Raw genomic sequence first — 15,199 nt, 5'->3', positions numbered from 1 at the left:
ATCATGGTTAGCGTGAAGGTTTCGGACTTTTTCTGTGGTTAAACCAACTAGGCTTGTAAGTTAATAATTGTATCCGTATTTACAAATGGCATTACAAGTTTGTTATTAAGGCACATGAAAGTTCACATGTTCCAAAAGGCATTTCTGCCCAAAAAAGCATTCAAAAACATGTTCAAATACCTCTCCTGTGAAGTAGTGACGTGCAACATATGACTAGTTTCCTGAAACGAGTCACATTTTCCAGGAATATTCACGTCATGGTATCCAGAGTATTTTCAGATATAGTTATCAACAAATGCGGCGAAAAGTACAGTAAATTTAAAATCAACAGCGTAATGTTTGGATTCAGTCTTGTCAGGTGAATTGTTGTCCTCACCTTTTGGTATAATAATTTTCCCGTAAAATCATTCCTCCCCATCTTTTACCGCACTGTACCGCCCTAGCCCCATCGCTTACCCATGTAAGGTAGCCTTTGTGGAGAGTCTGTATGTAAGGAAAATGGCTAATATTTAGGGACTGGAGCTTGTAATGTTAGCTGGGAACCTATTTTAAATCAGCCCGTGAAGTCCTATACATAGCCAGGCCAACACAGTTAGTGGTGCCGCATATAGGGGGAGGAAGAGACTGGCGGGCGGCACCAAGCGCTCTCCTGTACATCATCTCATTTGCCTTCTCAGCCAGTGTGCCCGCTCTAGCTTCTTCTGGAAGGTCTGTGACAGATATATCTCACTCACTCACAAATGGGACAAGTTTTGTGTGACCTGGCTTCTATTTTTTTATTTAACTAGGCAAGTCAGTTAAGAACAAATTCTTATTTACAATGACGGCCTAGGAACAGTGTTCAGCCTTATTCAGGGGCAGAACGACAGATTTTTACCTTGTCAGCTCGGCGATTCAGTCTAGCAACCTTCCGGTTACTGGCCCAACACTCTAACCACTAGGCTACCTGCCGCCCCTTTGCTCAGCGGCCTCTTTTGCCATGTAGTTCCACAGAGGCTGGCCTGGGAACAGTTTATTAAATGCGAAAGCTGATGTTTCAAAGCCAGCTGCCCTCGGATCAGTTTTTAGGAGGGAAAGTTTGTTTTAATCAGGAGTGATTCTCTAGGTCTCCGTCTTAACTACAGAAATGTTGTTAGAAGGTAGAAGTTAGAAGGTAGACAACCGTTTGAACACAAGGCAGGCTGTGTCGACTCGACGCGGGATTCTGATAATACAACACCCTACGCCTCCACCACCCCACCCGCAGTAGCTAGCCCCCTAACCACACAACTTTGAGCATGCAGCATGCTTATTTTTTTGTTTATTTGTCAGGGACCATGTACAACATGCCATTGCACCAGATTTAGCTGTAACAAAAGTTAAACTGTAGTCCCTGGGCGGAGAACCATCAACATCAGTACATCAATACAATGCTACAATGTAACACAATATTAAAATATCTATGTATAAAACAAGCATTAGTGAGGTCGAGCACTGATGTTGGGCGGTTAGGCCTGGCTCGCAAGTCGGTGTTCCAATTCATCCCAAAGGTTTTCGATGGGGTTGAGGTCAGGGCTCTGTGCAGTCAAGTTCTTCCACACCGATCTCGACAAACCATTTCTGTATGGACCTCGCTTTGTGTGCGGGGCATTGTCATGTTGAAACAGGAAAGGGCCTTCCCCAAACTGTTGCCACAAAGTTGGAAGCACATAATCGTCCACAATGTCAGTGAATGCTATAGCATTAAGATTTCCCTTCACTGGAACTAAGGGGCCATGCCCAAACCATGAAAAACAGCCCCAGACTATTATTCCTCCTCCACCAAACTTTACAGTTGGCACTGCATTCTGGCAGGTAGCGTTCTCCTGGCATCCACCAAACCCAGATTTGTCCGTCGGACTGCCAGATAGTGAAGCGTGATTCAACAATCCAGAGAACGCATTTCAACTGCTCCAGAGTCCAATGGCGGCGAGCTTTATACCAATACAGCTGACGCTTGGCGTTGCGCATGGTGATCTTAGGCTTGTGTGTGGCTTCTCGGTCATGGAAACCCATTTCATGAAGCTCCCAACTAACAGTTCTTGTGTTGACGTTGCTTCCAGAGGAAGTTTGGAACTCGGTAGTGAGTGTTGCAACTGAGAACATAGTTTTACGCGCTACACGCTTCAGCACTCGGCAGCCCCTTTCTGTGAGCTTGTGTGGCCCCCTCGCTGCTGAGCCGTTGTTGCTCCTAGACATTTCCACTTCACAATAACAGRACTTACAGTTGACCGGGGCCGCTCTAGCAGGGCAGAAATTTGATGGTGGCAACCTATGATGGGGCCACGTTGAAAGTSACTTGCATGGCTGTGTGCTCAATTTTATTTTTTATATATACACCTGTCGGCAACGAATCCACTAATTTGAAAGGGGTTTTCACATCATTTTGTGTCTCTCTATATATATATATATATATATATCACACACACAGTTGAAGTCGGAAGCTTACATACACTGAGGTTGGAGTCATTAAAACTAGTTTTTCAACCACTCCACAAATTTCTTGTTAACAAACTATAGTTTGGCAAGCCGTTTAGGACATCTACTTTGTGAAGATGCTGGAGTAAACAGGTACAAAATTATCTATCCACAGTAAAACGAGTCCTATATCGACACAATCTGAAAGGCCGCTCAGCAAGGAAGAAGCCACTGCTCCAAAACCGCCATAAAAAAGCCAGACTACAGTTTGCAACTGCACATGGGGACAAAGATCATAGTTTRGGGAGAAATGTCCTCTGGTCTGATGAAACAAAAATAGAACTGTTTGGACATAATGACCATTGTTATGTTTGGAGGGAAAAGGGGGAGGCTTGCAAGCCGAAAAACACCATCCCAAACATGAAGCACGGTTGTGGCAGCATCATGTTGTGGGGGTGCTTTGCTGCAGGAGGGACTGGTGCACTTCACAAAATAGATGGCATCATGAGGATGGAAAAGTATGTGGATATATTGAAGCAACATCTCAAGACATCAGTCAGGAAGTTGAAGCTTGGTCGCAAATGGGTCTTCCAAATGTACAATGACTACAAGCATACTTCCAAAGTTGTGGCAAATGGCTTAAGGACAACAAAGTCAAGGTATTGGAGTGGCCATTACAAAGCCCTGACCTCAATCCTATGGAAAATGTGTGGGCAGAACTGAAAAAGCGTGTGCGAGCAAGGAGGCCTACAAACCTGACTCAGTTATACCAGCTCTGTCAGGAGGAATGGGCCAAAATTCACCCAACTTATTGTGGGAAGCTTGTGGAAGGCTACCCGAAACGTTTGACCCAAGTTAAACAATTTAAAGGCAATGCCACCAAATACTAATTGAATGTATGTAAACTTCTGACCCACTGGGAATGTGATGAAAGAAATAAAAGCTGAAATAAATCATTCTCTCTATTATTCTGACGTTTCACATTCTTAAAATAAAATGGTGATCCTAACTGACCTAAGACAGGGAATTTTTACTATGATTAAATGTCAGGAATTGTGAAAAACTGAGTTTAAATGTATTTGGCTAAGGTGTATGTAAACTTCCGACTTCAACTGCACACACGCGCACACACACACACACAAACAACAATAGACTATATAATTATAATATTACATCAGTGTTTTTATATGTCCCTTGGTCCTACAGTATCTGAAATCTTAAGAGTCGAAGTGTCTTCATGTTCATGTGACTGGTTTGTCTTCAGCCACTTTTTCAGGCTTTCCTGAAAGCTAGCAAAGGTACTGTACTCTCTCACACTGGTTGGCAGTGTGTTCCATAATCCAGACGCTCTGACTGAAAAGCTGCTTTCACATCTCACTAGAGCTCCATCACCACTAGCCTACTTCCCTCTGGTGCAGACAGAGACTTCTGGCTGGGGAACCGTGTATTGTGAATGGGTGTTGTCATCAATACATTGATTACAGTATCAAAGTTGAGCAGTGGGCTAAGGCTCATGTCTGGTCTGGGCCTCACCATGCCCATCTGTCCATATGTCCCTACTAGTTCTCTTGCTAACACAGTGTGTTGTCCTAGTAGTATCATGGTAGACAGACCGCTGAGCCCCTTTCTAACAGTCTGGGCCTCCCCCTCCCCCCTGTCTCTTGTGTGTATCTTGCAGTCCTGTCCGGCGGTGGCGGCGGGCAGCACAGTCCCCTGAAGCGCTCGGTGTCCCTCACCCCCCCGATGAGCGGCAGCTCCTTGGCCAGTTCCTCCTCCTCGTCGGGCGGCCAAGCCCTGGGCCTGGGTCTGGGTCATGGTTGGCTCTCCCAGGAGGACCTGCGCGGTCCCCGGGGAGGAGGAGGAGGAGGAGGAGGAGGGCTGGGGCTGGCCCCCAGCGACCCTCACCACGCTCCCCTCTCCCCTCAGAGCAGCGTAGCGTCGTCGGGCAGCGGCTGCAGTGAGCACCTGGAGGATGGAGGAGGCTTGCACCGCAGCAGCACATTCCACGAGGAGGGCAGCTGCATGAGGGGTGAGTTCGGTACTCCACCGCTTTCATGCGTAACTTAGGCGCAGTGGACAGAGTAGCAATGGAGGAGGCAGCCATGGCGGCTGGGGGCCAGGGGAGTGGAGGGTGTTCACTTCAGCATGTCCCTCATCGAAAGCCAAATTTCCCTCCACTCTGACCTTTTCCTCCAATGGGTTTTGAGGAAGAGACGAGGAGAGAGAACATGCAATTGAAAGTCTCCCTAGGACACCTCTTTAACAATAACCCTCCTCAGACCAGGACAAAAGCTCTGTTCCAACTGACATTGCGACTGATATTTGAAGTTTACATATTTTTTTTTAATGAATGACCAGATCACTACACTATAAATTGAGAAAGAGATGAGGAGAGCGGACGCGAGGAGTATGCAATTGAGATTCTCCCATAATGTTTTCCAGAAACTCCTTTCAAACCATATGTTTAGTGTGTGAGGGACTATTTCCCAGAAAGGAAGAGGGAGGAGGGAGATGTGGTTTCTCGCAGGGTGAAGCGACCTGTCCTGTTTGGTCAGTTTTTTTTGTTTGTTTTTTGTGAAAGATCACTCATGACCCCTGTTAACCTCTGGATCAATTGTTGATTGATTGGTTTGGTTGCCACCTCCCTCCCCCAATTGCAACCTTGTCCTCTAGCCAAACAAGCAACTTGCTTTTTTCCAGGTGTTCACAAGCCGCCCCTTCCCCCAGCTTCCCTTTCTTAGAAATGAACATCCCATCTGTTGTCACATAATACTGAATGTAGCCTACAGAAAAGCACCACATTGGTCACATCAATGGTACTTTGTGGATTCGMTTTTTTTGTATATAGTTCAAAATATCACATTCTATGGTTTCATCACTTATTAGACCCATCTCTGATGTCTGTGCGCATATTTGAGTGAACGTGGCAACAGGAAACAAGACACCTGTCGCATGGTATTTTAAGTTGTTATGCACCACTGCCGCTCATGTTAAGGGCTCGCTTGATTCTTGACTACAGTAGCAACAGCGGGGGCACAGACAGGGCAGGAGCACACATGCCAGGACACAAGCAAACATGCTCCAGTCAGTCTCCGYTGACATCTTTCAGGGGTGGCTTTCTTTTAGACCCTGTCGCATGCTCAGTCTCAGGACATGACACGGAGATACAGTGACATCTGGTTCATATACCCCATATAACCCTGAAGCCAAATGTATGGGACATCATGAAAAGGATGGTTTTGGTTGAGTGGTCAGATAGCCTTCTTACCTCTCGTTTTAAGCCGATGTTGGTTTTTCATTGGGATAGTTGTGTGAATTTTTTGGTTATTTGGTTTTGAGAAAAGTGTGTGTGAGGAAAGGTGTATGGGGTGATATTAGTGCCAACAGAAATGTTATACGAATTTAATCATTTTAGAATTTGAATTCAATATTTTTTTACTTTGCGTTTTACAAGTTGATTCAATTTATGATTACAAATTCAAGATGAATGAATTCAAGATCAAATGTATGTTGGAATTAATATCACTCCATAAATGTGTGACCTGATCCCTTAACATCAGCTTTATAGTTGATGCCGGCTGAAGCATTTTCACAAGTTTCCCCACTTCTTTACCCCAGTCTTTCCCTTAGATTATTGTCCAGGCGTGGCGCAAAGGCCCCCAAAGCAACATCCAGGCCCTCTGGGGACCAACCGAGTTGGGCAGGGGGGCCTGCCCCAGCTTTACAATGGTAGGGGAAACACTGCTTGACCCTCACTACCATTGACACGTATTAGTTCAGCAAATGCCCCTTATCCAGACTGACGTACAAATCGGAACAGTCCCTGCCTGCATGCATACAGAACAGTGACGTTTCTTGGCACCACATCCCCCTCTGATAAGTCAAATTCTCTAAAGATAACTGACATAGCGTCCAAGTCGTCTTCTGGGTCATGTTCATTAGGGCACACAATATTTGAAAACGTTTTGCAACTGAAATGGAACATTGGTGTTTCATAGTCCAGGTAGTCCCTCCCTGTTTCAGTCCATTTTCTTCCATTGAGTGCCTAATGAACATGACCCTGAACTTCACTTCACCTTAGCTATCTATGGGAAGAGTGAGATGACTCGCCTGTTTGGGTTGTTGGGGGGGGAAAGTTCAGAGTTCTTTGAATAGAGATTACTAAGCATTGATAAGCATTAACAATATAAACATTAGTTCCCCCGAAGCGTTCCATCCATCATCACCTATATTCCAAACGTGTCTCAGTGCTGATTAAGGATCAGGTCCGTCCTCCTGTCTGTATTCATTACGATATAAAACGCAAACTGATCATATATCAGCATATCCTACTCTGAGACACTTTGTGAATATGGGTCCTGAACGGTCCATCCTGCTAACAGTGGCGGTTTCTAGATTTGTAAGTCTTTGCTTAGGGTCAAAGATTTTGAAAGAAGGCCATTTTTATTCTTTGTTTAGAGCCTATCGTTTGCATCCAGGTGTGAAGTAGTACACTGTTCAAATTCAATGTTACCAATTATGAGGTGGCAATGAAACATGATTTAAACCAGTAAAGTGAAAGACCGCTAAGTGAATTGACATTTGCACTCTCACCACACAACAACCATAGCAAGCGTTATAATTTTCCTTTTTACGCTCCTAGTCAACTAATGGTCATAGAACCAAAACTCTCTCAGCTAGCAACCAAAATATGAGGTGGTCTCTTGTATCGATGTTTACGTCACAGCTTTGACAGGAAAGGTTAGAGTTGCAGGGTTCCCAAATGGCCCATTATCCCTATATAGTGCACTACTTTTGACCAGAGCTTTATGGGCCCTGGTCTAAAGTAAAGTATTTAATAGGGAATAGGGTGCCATTTGGGACACCCCTGAGCCATTAGGCCAGTTTTAATGGTGAGCGGGATTACCAGAAAGGAGGACACTACCCCATCTGTGATGTCATAGGTCCCTGACTTACTCCAGCTGTGCCCTAGACATGTGACATTGGTCTGACGGGTGTATGTGTGCCTACAGATGTGCCAGCCTGGCTGAAAAGCCTCCGTCTCCACAAATATGCAGCGCTCTTCTCCACCATGACGTATGACGAGATGATGTCACTGACCGAACAGCAGCTGGAATCACAGGTCAGTAGTAACCAGAGCATAGATGGCTTGTTCTAACTATGGGAATACCTAAGGAAAATGTACTAGGAATGTAACAGCAAATGTTAGGGCATTGAAAGTCATTGCCTTCAGTTTTTAGTACTGTACTTTTCCCACAAAGTTGTCTTCATAAAAGAGCTGATAGACATGAACCGGTATTTTAAGCGTTACAAATAAGACATAACGGCTCATTCGTGCTTATAACAAGTTATAAAGCATTATAACCGCAGGCTTTAAGTAAAGTGATAGACATTTTCAGTTTCAACACTTTTGAGTAATTCATTATTAGTTCCACTGTGTATTTAACATGTCGTTGGTGTGTGTGATGAAGGAATGTTGTGAAAGAGTGAACTTGTGTTTTTCTTCTGCAGAATGTCACCAAAGGGGCACGGCACAAGATAGTGATCAGCATTCAGAAYCTGAAGGAGCGTCAGAAAATGCTGCGTTGCCTAGAGAAGGTCAGCGGTGCAAGTTGTCAACTTTATTAGGTTGAGGGAATTGTCACAAAGCTTCTACAATGTCTGGAGGCCCAATCCCAAATCAAACTCTAAACCCTACACCCTGTGCACTTGTGGCAATCTAAGAGGATTTGATAGGTACAGTATGAGCAATATCGTTGTGAACAAGTGGAGCTATTACCATATTGCTTACACCAGTCAAATCCTCTCAGATCTGTGAGTGCATAGGGTCTAGGGGTCGATTTTGGGATTGGGCTTGAGTGAAATAGGCGGACAACTGTGGTCAGCTTTTGTCTTCCTTTCTAAAGGGTCAGTCAACTGACTTCTTCCTTCCATCTGCACGTAGTGGAAAAGACTGGTGAAAACAATACTAGGAAGATGTCCAAGTGAGGGCCCTTGGAAGCTCTCCTTTCACTTTGAGACGCAGACAGGATAGGAGCGAAACGTGCGTGTATTTTTGGAACTACTTTATTTTCCCTCGTCATCTCATGGCTGGTATCCCGTCGCCCACCTGACAGCTGCTGGTGTAGAGAGGACTCTGACGTAGACTTCTAGAATGATTCTCCTCTGAATAGCACTATGCGTATTTGCCTCCCTTACTGTAACGGTCCGGAACTGTTTGGTATCATCTAGGGCTGTGGTCATGACATTTTGTCTGCTGGTTAGTGTCATGCAAAAGACTGCCGGWCTCACGGTAATTGACCATTAATTAGCATAAACACATTTAGCATCTCCAGGCCTCCACGTGTACAAGCTGCTGATGTGTGTCTTCGATGTTAAAGAAGCGCCTTCATATCGTGCTGATTTGACTTTCTCCCTGCTATACCTACCTTCTCCTTTCTTTTCACTCCTCTTTTCCCTCATCTCTGTGACCTCTCTCTCCTTTTTCATTCCTTTATTCTCTCAACTTTCTCTCACTTTGTTTACTTGCCCTTGTATCTCTCTCCATCACTTCCTTGTATTATTTTCCCCCTTCACTCTCTCCCTCTCTCTCCCAGGATGTGTTAGAGGGCGGTAACCTGCGTGGCCCTCTCGCCGAGCTCCAACAGATGATCCTGACGCCCATCAAGGCGGTAGCCAGCGACGAGTCGTCCCCCAGCTCGCCCTCCTCGACCGCACACAGGCCCCTGTTGAGCCCAGAGGGGAAGAGCAGCGCCGGCCCGGGAGGAGGGGAGGGGGAGACGGGGACCACCCTCATCGCTGAGGGGGACATCCCCGGCCAGTTCACCCGCGTCATGGGCAAAGGTACAGAGGATTTAGTCCCATAGGTTGGGAAGTGAAGTTGACACACAACACGTTTGATGTAGGTGCTGCTGAGAGACTGCACTGAAAGACACCTGGGATCACAATGTGGTCAATATTAAAGGGCTATTTAAATCGAAAAACAATTTTCATATCTTGCTCACCAGTCCACCATCGATGTGGTCTCAAAATATCATTATTTTGCACATGAGAGCGTCAGAGCTAGCCTGATAGAAAGCCTGTGTCTACTTCCTGGAAAAGTCTGATGACGCAAAAGACAACATTATAGGCTTTTTGCATTTACTTCGTTTTAGGCATCAGGAGACTGAAAGCGATATATCTTGAAAACTTTAACGCTGATATTCACACTTTTTGAGACTGCATCAAAAGTGGACTAATGAAAAAGATTTGGAGTAAATTMCCCCTTTAAGGGTGGAATAAGGAACATTCTAGTATGGGGCCTTTTGGTTTTTTGACTGCCCTTCCTCTCCATTACCATGTCAGTGTTATGTGCTGAGCAAACAGTGGCCATATCAGAACAAATGTGGAAGATGTAAATCAGTGGGGCCAGGTTTCCCCTGAGCTTTCCTCTTCGCTCAAACGCCCTCTGTGTCATCAAATTCCCCTGCCTCACTCTTTCCTCTTTCACGCTCCAGTTTGCACACAGCTCCTGGTGTCCAGGCCGGACGAAGAGAACATCAGCTCCTACCTGCAGCTCATTGACAAGTGCCTTCTTCACGAGGTACACTCACAGACACACACACACCTGACTGACAAGACTTTTCTTTATACACTTCTTCAGACCCTTATTTAGCTCAAGGGTGAATGTATCACATTAGAAGGTCTCAAAATGTTCTGACTGCAAAACCCTGAGTCATGCTCTCTCCTTCTCTTTGGCCCTGCAACCCCTCCTTCCCCCCTCTCACCCCCCTCTCCTCCCGCAGGCATTCACGGAGACGCAGAAGAAGCGACTGTTGTCGTGGAAACAACAGGTGCAGAAGCTGATCCGTTCGTTCCCCAGGAAGGCCCTCTTGGACATGGCCGGCTACCGGGCGCAGAGGAGGTAAGCTATAGACCGCACGCACACACACGCACAGAGAGAGAGGGTGACGCGCTGTTGTCACAAAATACTTTACCTTCTTTGATTCCTAACGGCCTAAAAAATATTGGGAAAAAGGTCAAATGATGATCAGAGCATTTTCTCTCTCTCCTCCCATGCAGCAGCAGCAGTAGCCGGGGCTTCAGCCAGTCCAATTCTCTCCCCACGGCGGGCTGCGTGGGGGGCAGCAGCAGCGTGTCGGCAGCCCGTCGCAGCCTGCGCCAGTTCCAGATGCCCTCGCGGAGCCTGCCCGGCGCCAGGCTGGGCCTGCTGGGACCCACGCCACATAGCGCCAGCAGCACCCCCACTGGCCTCAAGCAGGGACGACAGGTGGAGACACTTCRGACTTTAACTTTCTCCTAGCCAATAGGCACATGGCCTCCACCCATAGCCCAGGCAATTGATGTAGATGTTTTATTTATTTGGTGATGCCAGATTGTGGAGTCTCCCTTTGGGCTAGGATGATAGTTGGGGATGCCCCGATCTAACGTTCTCCTAGCCCCGTCTATCTAGCCCCTGCCCACATAGTGGCGTGCTCAAGTCTCCTATTGGCATCCAATGTGTGAGGTCTGAATTAAGCGCACGTATCTCCATTTTGTGCATTCATGTAGATCTGAGTGGATTTGTTCGGTGATGTCATGTTGTGGAGTTAGTCTACCTCTCAATGAAAAGACAAATAATCCTCGTCAGCGTCAATTTGGTTTGCTACAGTAGTGGGTCGTGATACAAAGGGCCCCAGATGAAAAAACGAAAGCATTGTTGTCTTCTCAGTCTCAAGAGGAGCTGTGTATTTAAGCAATAAGGCTCGAGGGGGTGTGATATATGGCCAATATAGCACGGCTAAGGTCTGTTCTCCCGCACGACTCAATGCGGAGTGCCTGGACACAGCCCTTAGCCGTGGTATATTGGCCATATATCACAAACCCTGAGGTGCCCTATTGCTATTATAAACTGGTTACAGCAAAGCGTCGTGGGTAGGAACAGCCCTTAGCCGTGGTATATTGGCCATATACCACACCTCCTAGGGGCGGCAGGTAGCCTGGTGGGTAGGAGCGTTGTGCCAGTAACTGAAAGGTTGCTGGGTCGAATCCCCGAGCTGACAAGGTAAAAATCTGCCGTTCTGTACCTGAACAAGGCAGTTAACCCACTGTTCCCCGGGCACCGAAGACGTGGATGTCGATTAAGGCAACCCTCCGCACCTCTCTGATTCAGAGGGGTTGGGTTAAATGCGGAAGACACATTTCAGTTGAATACATTCAGTTGGACAACTGACTAGGTATCCCCCTTTCCCCTCTGGCCTTATTGCTTAAATATGCATTGGGGGATAATATAATAACTGGAGAAAGGAAAGAGTGAGAGAACCACTACTTGATCACGTGTCTGGAATCGTCCCACCACACGGAGAAGAAGTGCAAACCGAGCCACATTTTCCCTCTTTCAGCATCTGTCACGAATGATCCCTCCCTGTGAAATACAGAGTTGTAAAAAACAGTCATACAAAACACACAACCATAAGGGGGGAAGAATGCAACAGTGAAGTGGCTGGAACTCTGGTCAAATGCGTTCCACAGGCCCTACATCACTACTGCTGAGCGGTCCTCTAGTCGGCAGCAGTGATAACCTGACACTCCGCTCCCATTCAGCATTTTTCTACGGCATCCTTACAATGGGAGGAAATTCCGAAACCGCTTCCTCCACCTTTCGCACACTCTCTCCGTCGGACGGTTTGTTTGGACAGGATGGAAAGGTGTGTGTTTAAAAGAGAGGAGAGCGCGAGGGTGAGTCATAGTTAGGGAGTTGGTGGTGGAGGGGGGATGGGCGACCCGGGAGAGAGGGAGGGCGGAGAGAGAATGAGCTCGTCAGAGGCAGTGAGAACCGTACACAGGCATTTCCTTTTTTTTGCTGGCCCTCTGTACGGGAGGGCCGGGAAAGGGGGAGAGCAAGGCGGACAGGGAGGGAGTAGAGAGAGCGGGAGTGGGGGAGAGATAGTGTAGAGAGAGCAGGAGAAGAAAGAAAGAAGGTTGAATGTATAATAGGCAGGTTCCAGAGAGGTGTCAGTAGTTTGAGGCTAAACGTGGAGAGAAAAATCAAAGGTTGACTGTGTAACGGCTCAGTGGTTATAGGCTAGAGAGGTAACACTTCTGGGGTGCCCTCCCCAGTTTTTACACACTTATAAAGCCACCCCCGGGTGTGCATTTAGTTACGTGATGAAGTCTCAATTAAACAGATTTTAGTTGAACCAAAATGTACATTGCACATTATTTAAGCTGTGTACTACCAACAGGTAGCCTCTCCAACAGGTAGCCTCTCCAACAGGTAGCCTCTCCTGTGCATTTAGTGCTACCGCGCTACCATTCGCCTAGAAGTCATTCTGCAGTCAAGTGTGTGAATTAAATCAATATAAATGAACATTTTTACAACCGTTAAGTGTTGTGTACTCAGTAGTTTGTCTAAGGATCTGAAACTACAATTCCCTGGGTGCCAAGGTGTGGGGCATTTCAAGTATCGCCAACATTGTGCAGAACTGTATGTCATATTACTGTGGTGTCGTAGGGTCATTAACATACAGTGGTGGCCGCTGATTGGCTAAATACCTGGGGCAAGTTCATATTTTTTAACTCTAACGGGGGATAGCTAGCTAGCATAATGTCACAAGCATAATGAGTTTGCCAGTAACTTTAGTTAGCTTGCTAGCTGGCATACTGAACAAGTCTATCTACCTGTATGCTAACATTGTGCTTGCCAGTAGCTAGTGTCCACTAGCTAGCATCTAATGACACAGAGACTTGTTTTTTTTATCCTACCAGATCCGCAAGAAGGTTCTAGCGAGCGTATCCCACTGTCCTTTGACTGTATTTWWAAAAAWAAWYTMTWRRTTAAATGTACCTTTATTTAACTAAGCAAGTCAGTTAAGAACTAATTCTTATTTACATTGACAGCCTAGGAACAGTGGGTTAACGGCCTTGTTTAGGGGCAGAACAACAGATTTTTACCTTGTCAGCTCTGGGATTCGATCTAGCAACCTTTGGGTTACTAGCCCAACGCTCTAACCACTAGGCTACCTGCTGGTTACTGGCCCAATGCTCTAACCACTAGGCTACCTGCTGGTTACTGGCCCAACGCTCTTAACCACTAGGGCTACCTGCTGGTTACTGGGCCAATGCTCTAACCACTAGGCTACCGGCCGCCCCTGTATGACTGTATGTGAACGTCTGGTTCAGGTCCCTGGTTTCCAATGACTGTCATGATATTTTACAAGTTCATTGCAGTCTTCTCTTATGCTCCATCTGTTCAGTACCCAATACACAAAACAAATCATTTGAATGAAATCCTGCAATCTCAGGGCTGCGTCCCCCCCCCCCCCCACCACAATAGCAAGCAATGTAATCCAAGCACTGGCAGCAGTTTGAACGCTATTGCAGACGATAGGTAACCAGACTGCTTGTTTTGGACATATTGAAACTGTAAAATGACACAAATTAACCACACTATTTGTGTATTATATATATATATATATATTATATATATAGTATATGTGTGTGTGGGGGGGGTATTTTTATTTTATTTTTTGACCATTCACAAGTGGGGCACAGCCAGCCCCTAACGCCTTAGTGGATGAGCTGCCACTGTTAACATATTTCACAGCAATTTCTGTTAGTGGTTAGATTTGTGGCATCCATTGTTGGGGTTGTTGTGCCAGTTTATAATGATCCAAAGATATACCGGAGTGTGTGTGAGTCTCAGTCTGTAATGATCCAAAGATATACCGGAGTGTGTGTGAGTCTCGGTCTGTAATGATCCAAAGATATGAGTCTCCAGCCTACCGGTCTGTTGTGGCTGCCTGTCTGACGATCAGTTTGTCCAACAGGGTCTTTGGTTCGCCAACCCCGGGGGCAGTAACAGCATGCCCAGCCGAACCCACAGCTCAGTGCAGAGGACCCGTTCCCTGCCTGTCCACACCACGCCACACACCATGGTTATGTTCCAGCAGTCCGGTAAGAGAAACCTTACACACGGTTACACTATTACACATTACCCTACTGTACAAGGTAACCCTTTCTCTCTTTCCGTTGCTCTCTTTATCTTACCCTGTCCCTCTTTGTTTCCCGAACTCACACTTTGTCTTTTTCTTTCCCTCCCTCTCCTTTTTGTATCGACATCTGTCTCCATAAACTCTCAGCGGCCTAGCATCCTCACTACCTTCCTATTTGTTAACCTGGAGAGAGATGTTGTTCCTGGTGCGTTAAATGCAGTGTGTTGAGGATGATGGTGTATTGCAGGGAGCTTTACCCAAGACTGTTGTGCTGTGTGTGTGTGTGTGTGTGGCATTACAGCATCTGATACACTGGTCCCATTACCCCCAATGCTGGCCAGGCTCATGAAAATCGAATAACCAGAACAGACATTCCCATTCAAGTCAATGCTCTGCTCTGCTCTGCTCGGTAACGGTTGGATGCTGTAGCCGCAGGACAAAATGGACATCAATGTGACAGCGGGGACTTCCTCCTCCGGCCTGTCTTTCATGGTGAACCAAAGTGTATCCCCCCCTTTTTTAAGAATGGAGAGGAAGAAGATGGAGGGTAGTTTCAGGGGGTATGAGGGAATGCAGCAGTATGTGACGGAGAAGGAGGAAGGGAAGGGACGGAGAGAGGGAAGAGTCAGCGGACTGTTACAATGAGTCTCTTTGTGCAGGGTGGCTGGGGCGCCCTGGCACACATTCCCTTCTCTCTCTCTCTCTCTCTCTCGCCCTCTCTCTCGGCCTCTCTCTCGGCCTCGCTCTCGCTCTCGGCCTCTCTCTCGCTCTCGGCCTCTCTCTCGCTCTCG

The 15,199-nt window shown here is 46.6% G+C and overlaps 1 protein-coding gene across 3 annotated transcripts in view; it reads left to right on the top strand.

The window, feature by feature from the left end:
* LOC112068204 (protein Smaug homolog 1-like) overlaps positions 1 to 15,199 on the top strand; it is an 88,517-nt gene that overhangs the window by 59,280 nt on the left and 14,038 nt on the right. The window contains exons 4-12 of one of the 3 annotated variants that reach the window (XM_024135287.2): positions 4,115 to 4,465; positions 6,055 to 6,165; positions 7,449 to 7,558; positions 7,948 to 8,034; positions 9,033 to 9,279; positions 9,933 to 10,018; positions 10,221 to 10,339; positions 10,498 to 10,705; positions 14,244 to 14,370. In XM_024135287.2, coding sequence (XP_023991055.1) covers positions 4,115 to 4,465; positions 6,055 to 6,165; positions 7,449 to 7,558; positions 7,948 to 8,034; positions 9,033 to 9,279; positions 9,933 to 10,018; positions 10,221 to 10,339; positions 10,498 to 10,705; positions 14,244 to 14,370 — 1,446 coding nt within the window. The remainder of the gene's footprint in view (positions 1 to 4,114; positions 4,466 to 6,054; positions 6,166 to 7,448; positions 7,559 to 7,947; positions 8,035 to 9,032; positions 9,280 to 9,932; positions 10,019 to 10,220; positions 10,340 to 10,497; positions 10,706 to 14,243; positions 14,371 to 15,199) is intronic. The other 2 variants (XM_024135288.2, XM_024135289.2) reach the window with 2 other exon arrangements.

The sequence above is a fragment of the Salvelinus sp. IW2-2015 genome, unplaced genomic scaffold (assembly GCF_002910315.2).
Source record: "Salvelinus sp. IW2-2015 unplaced genomic scaffold, ASM291031v2 Un_scaffold245, whole genome shotgun sequence".
NCBI lineage: Eukaryota > Metazoa > Chordata > Actinopteri > Salmoniformes > Salmonidae > Salvelinus > Salvelinus sp. IW2-2015.
This window is presented reverse-complemented; position numbering and strand designations above follow the sequence as displayed.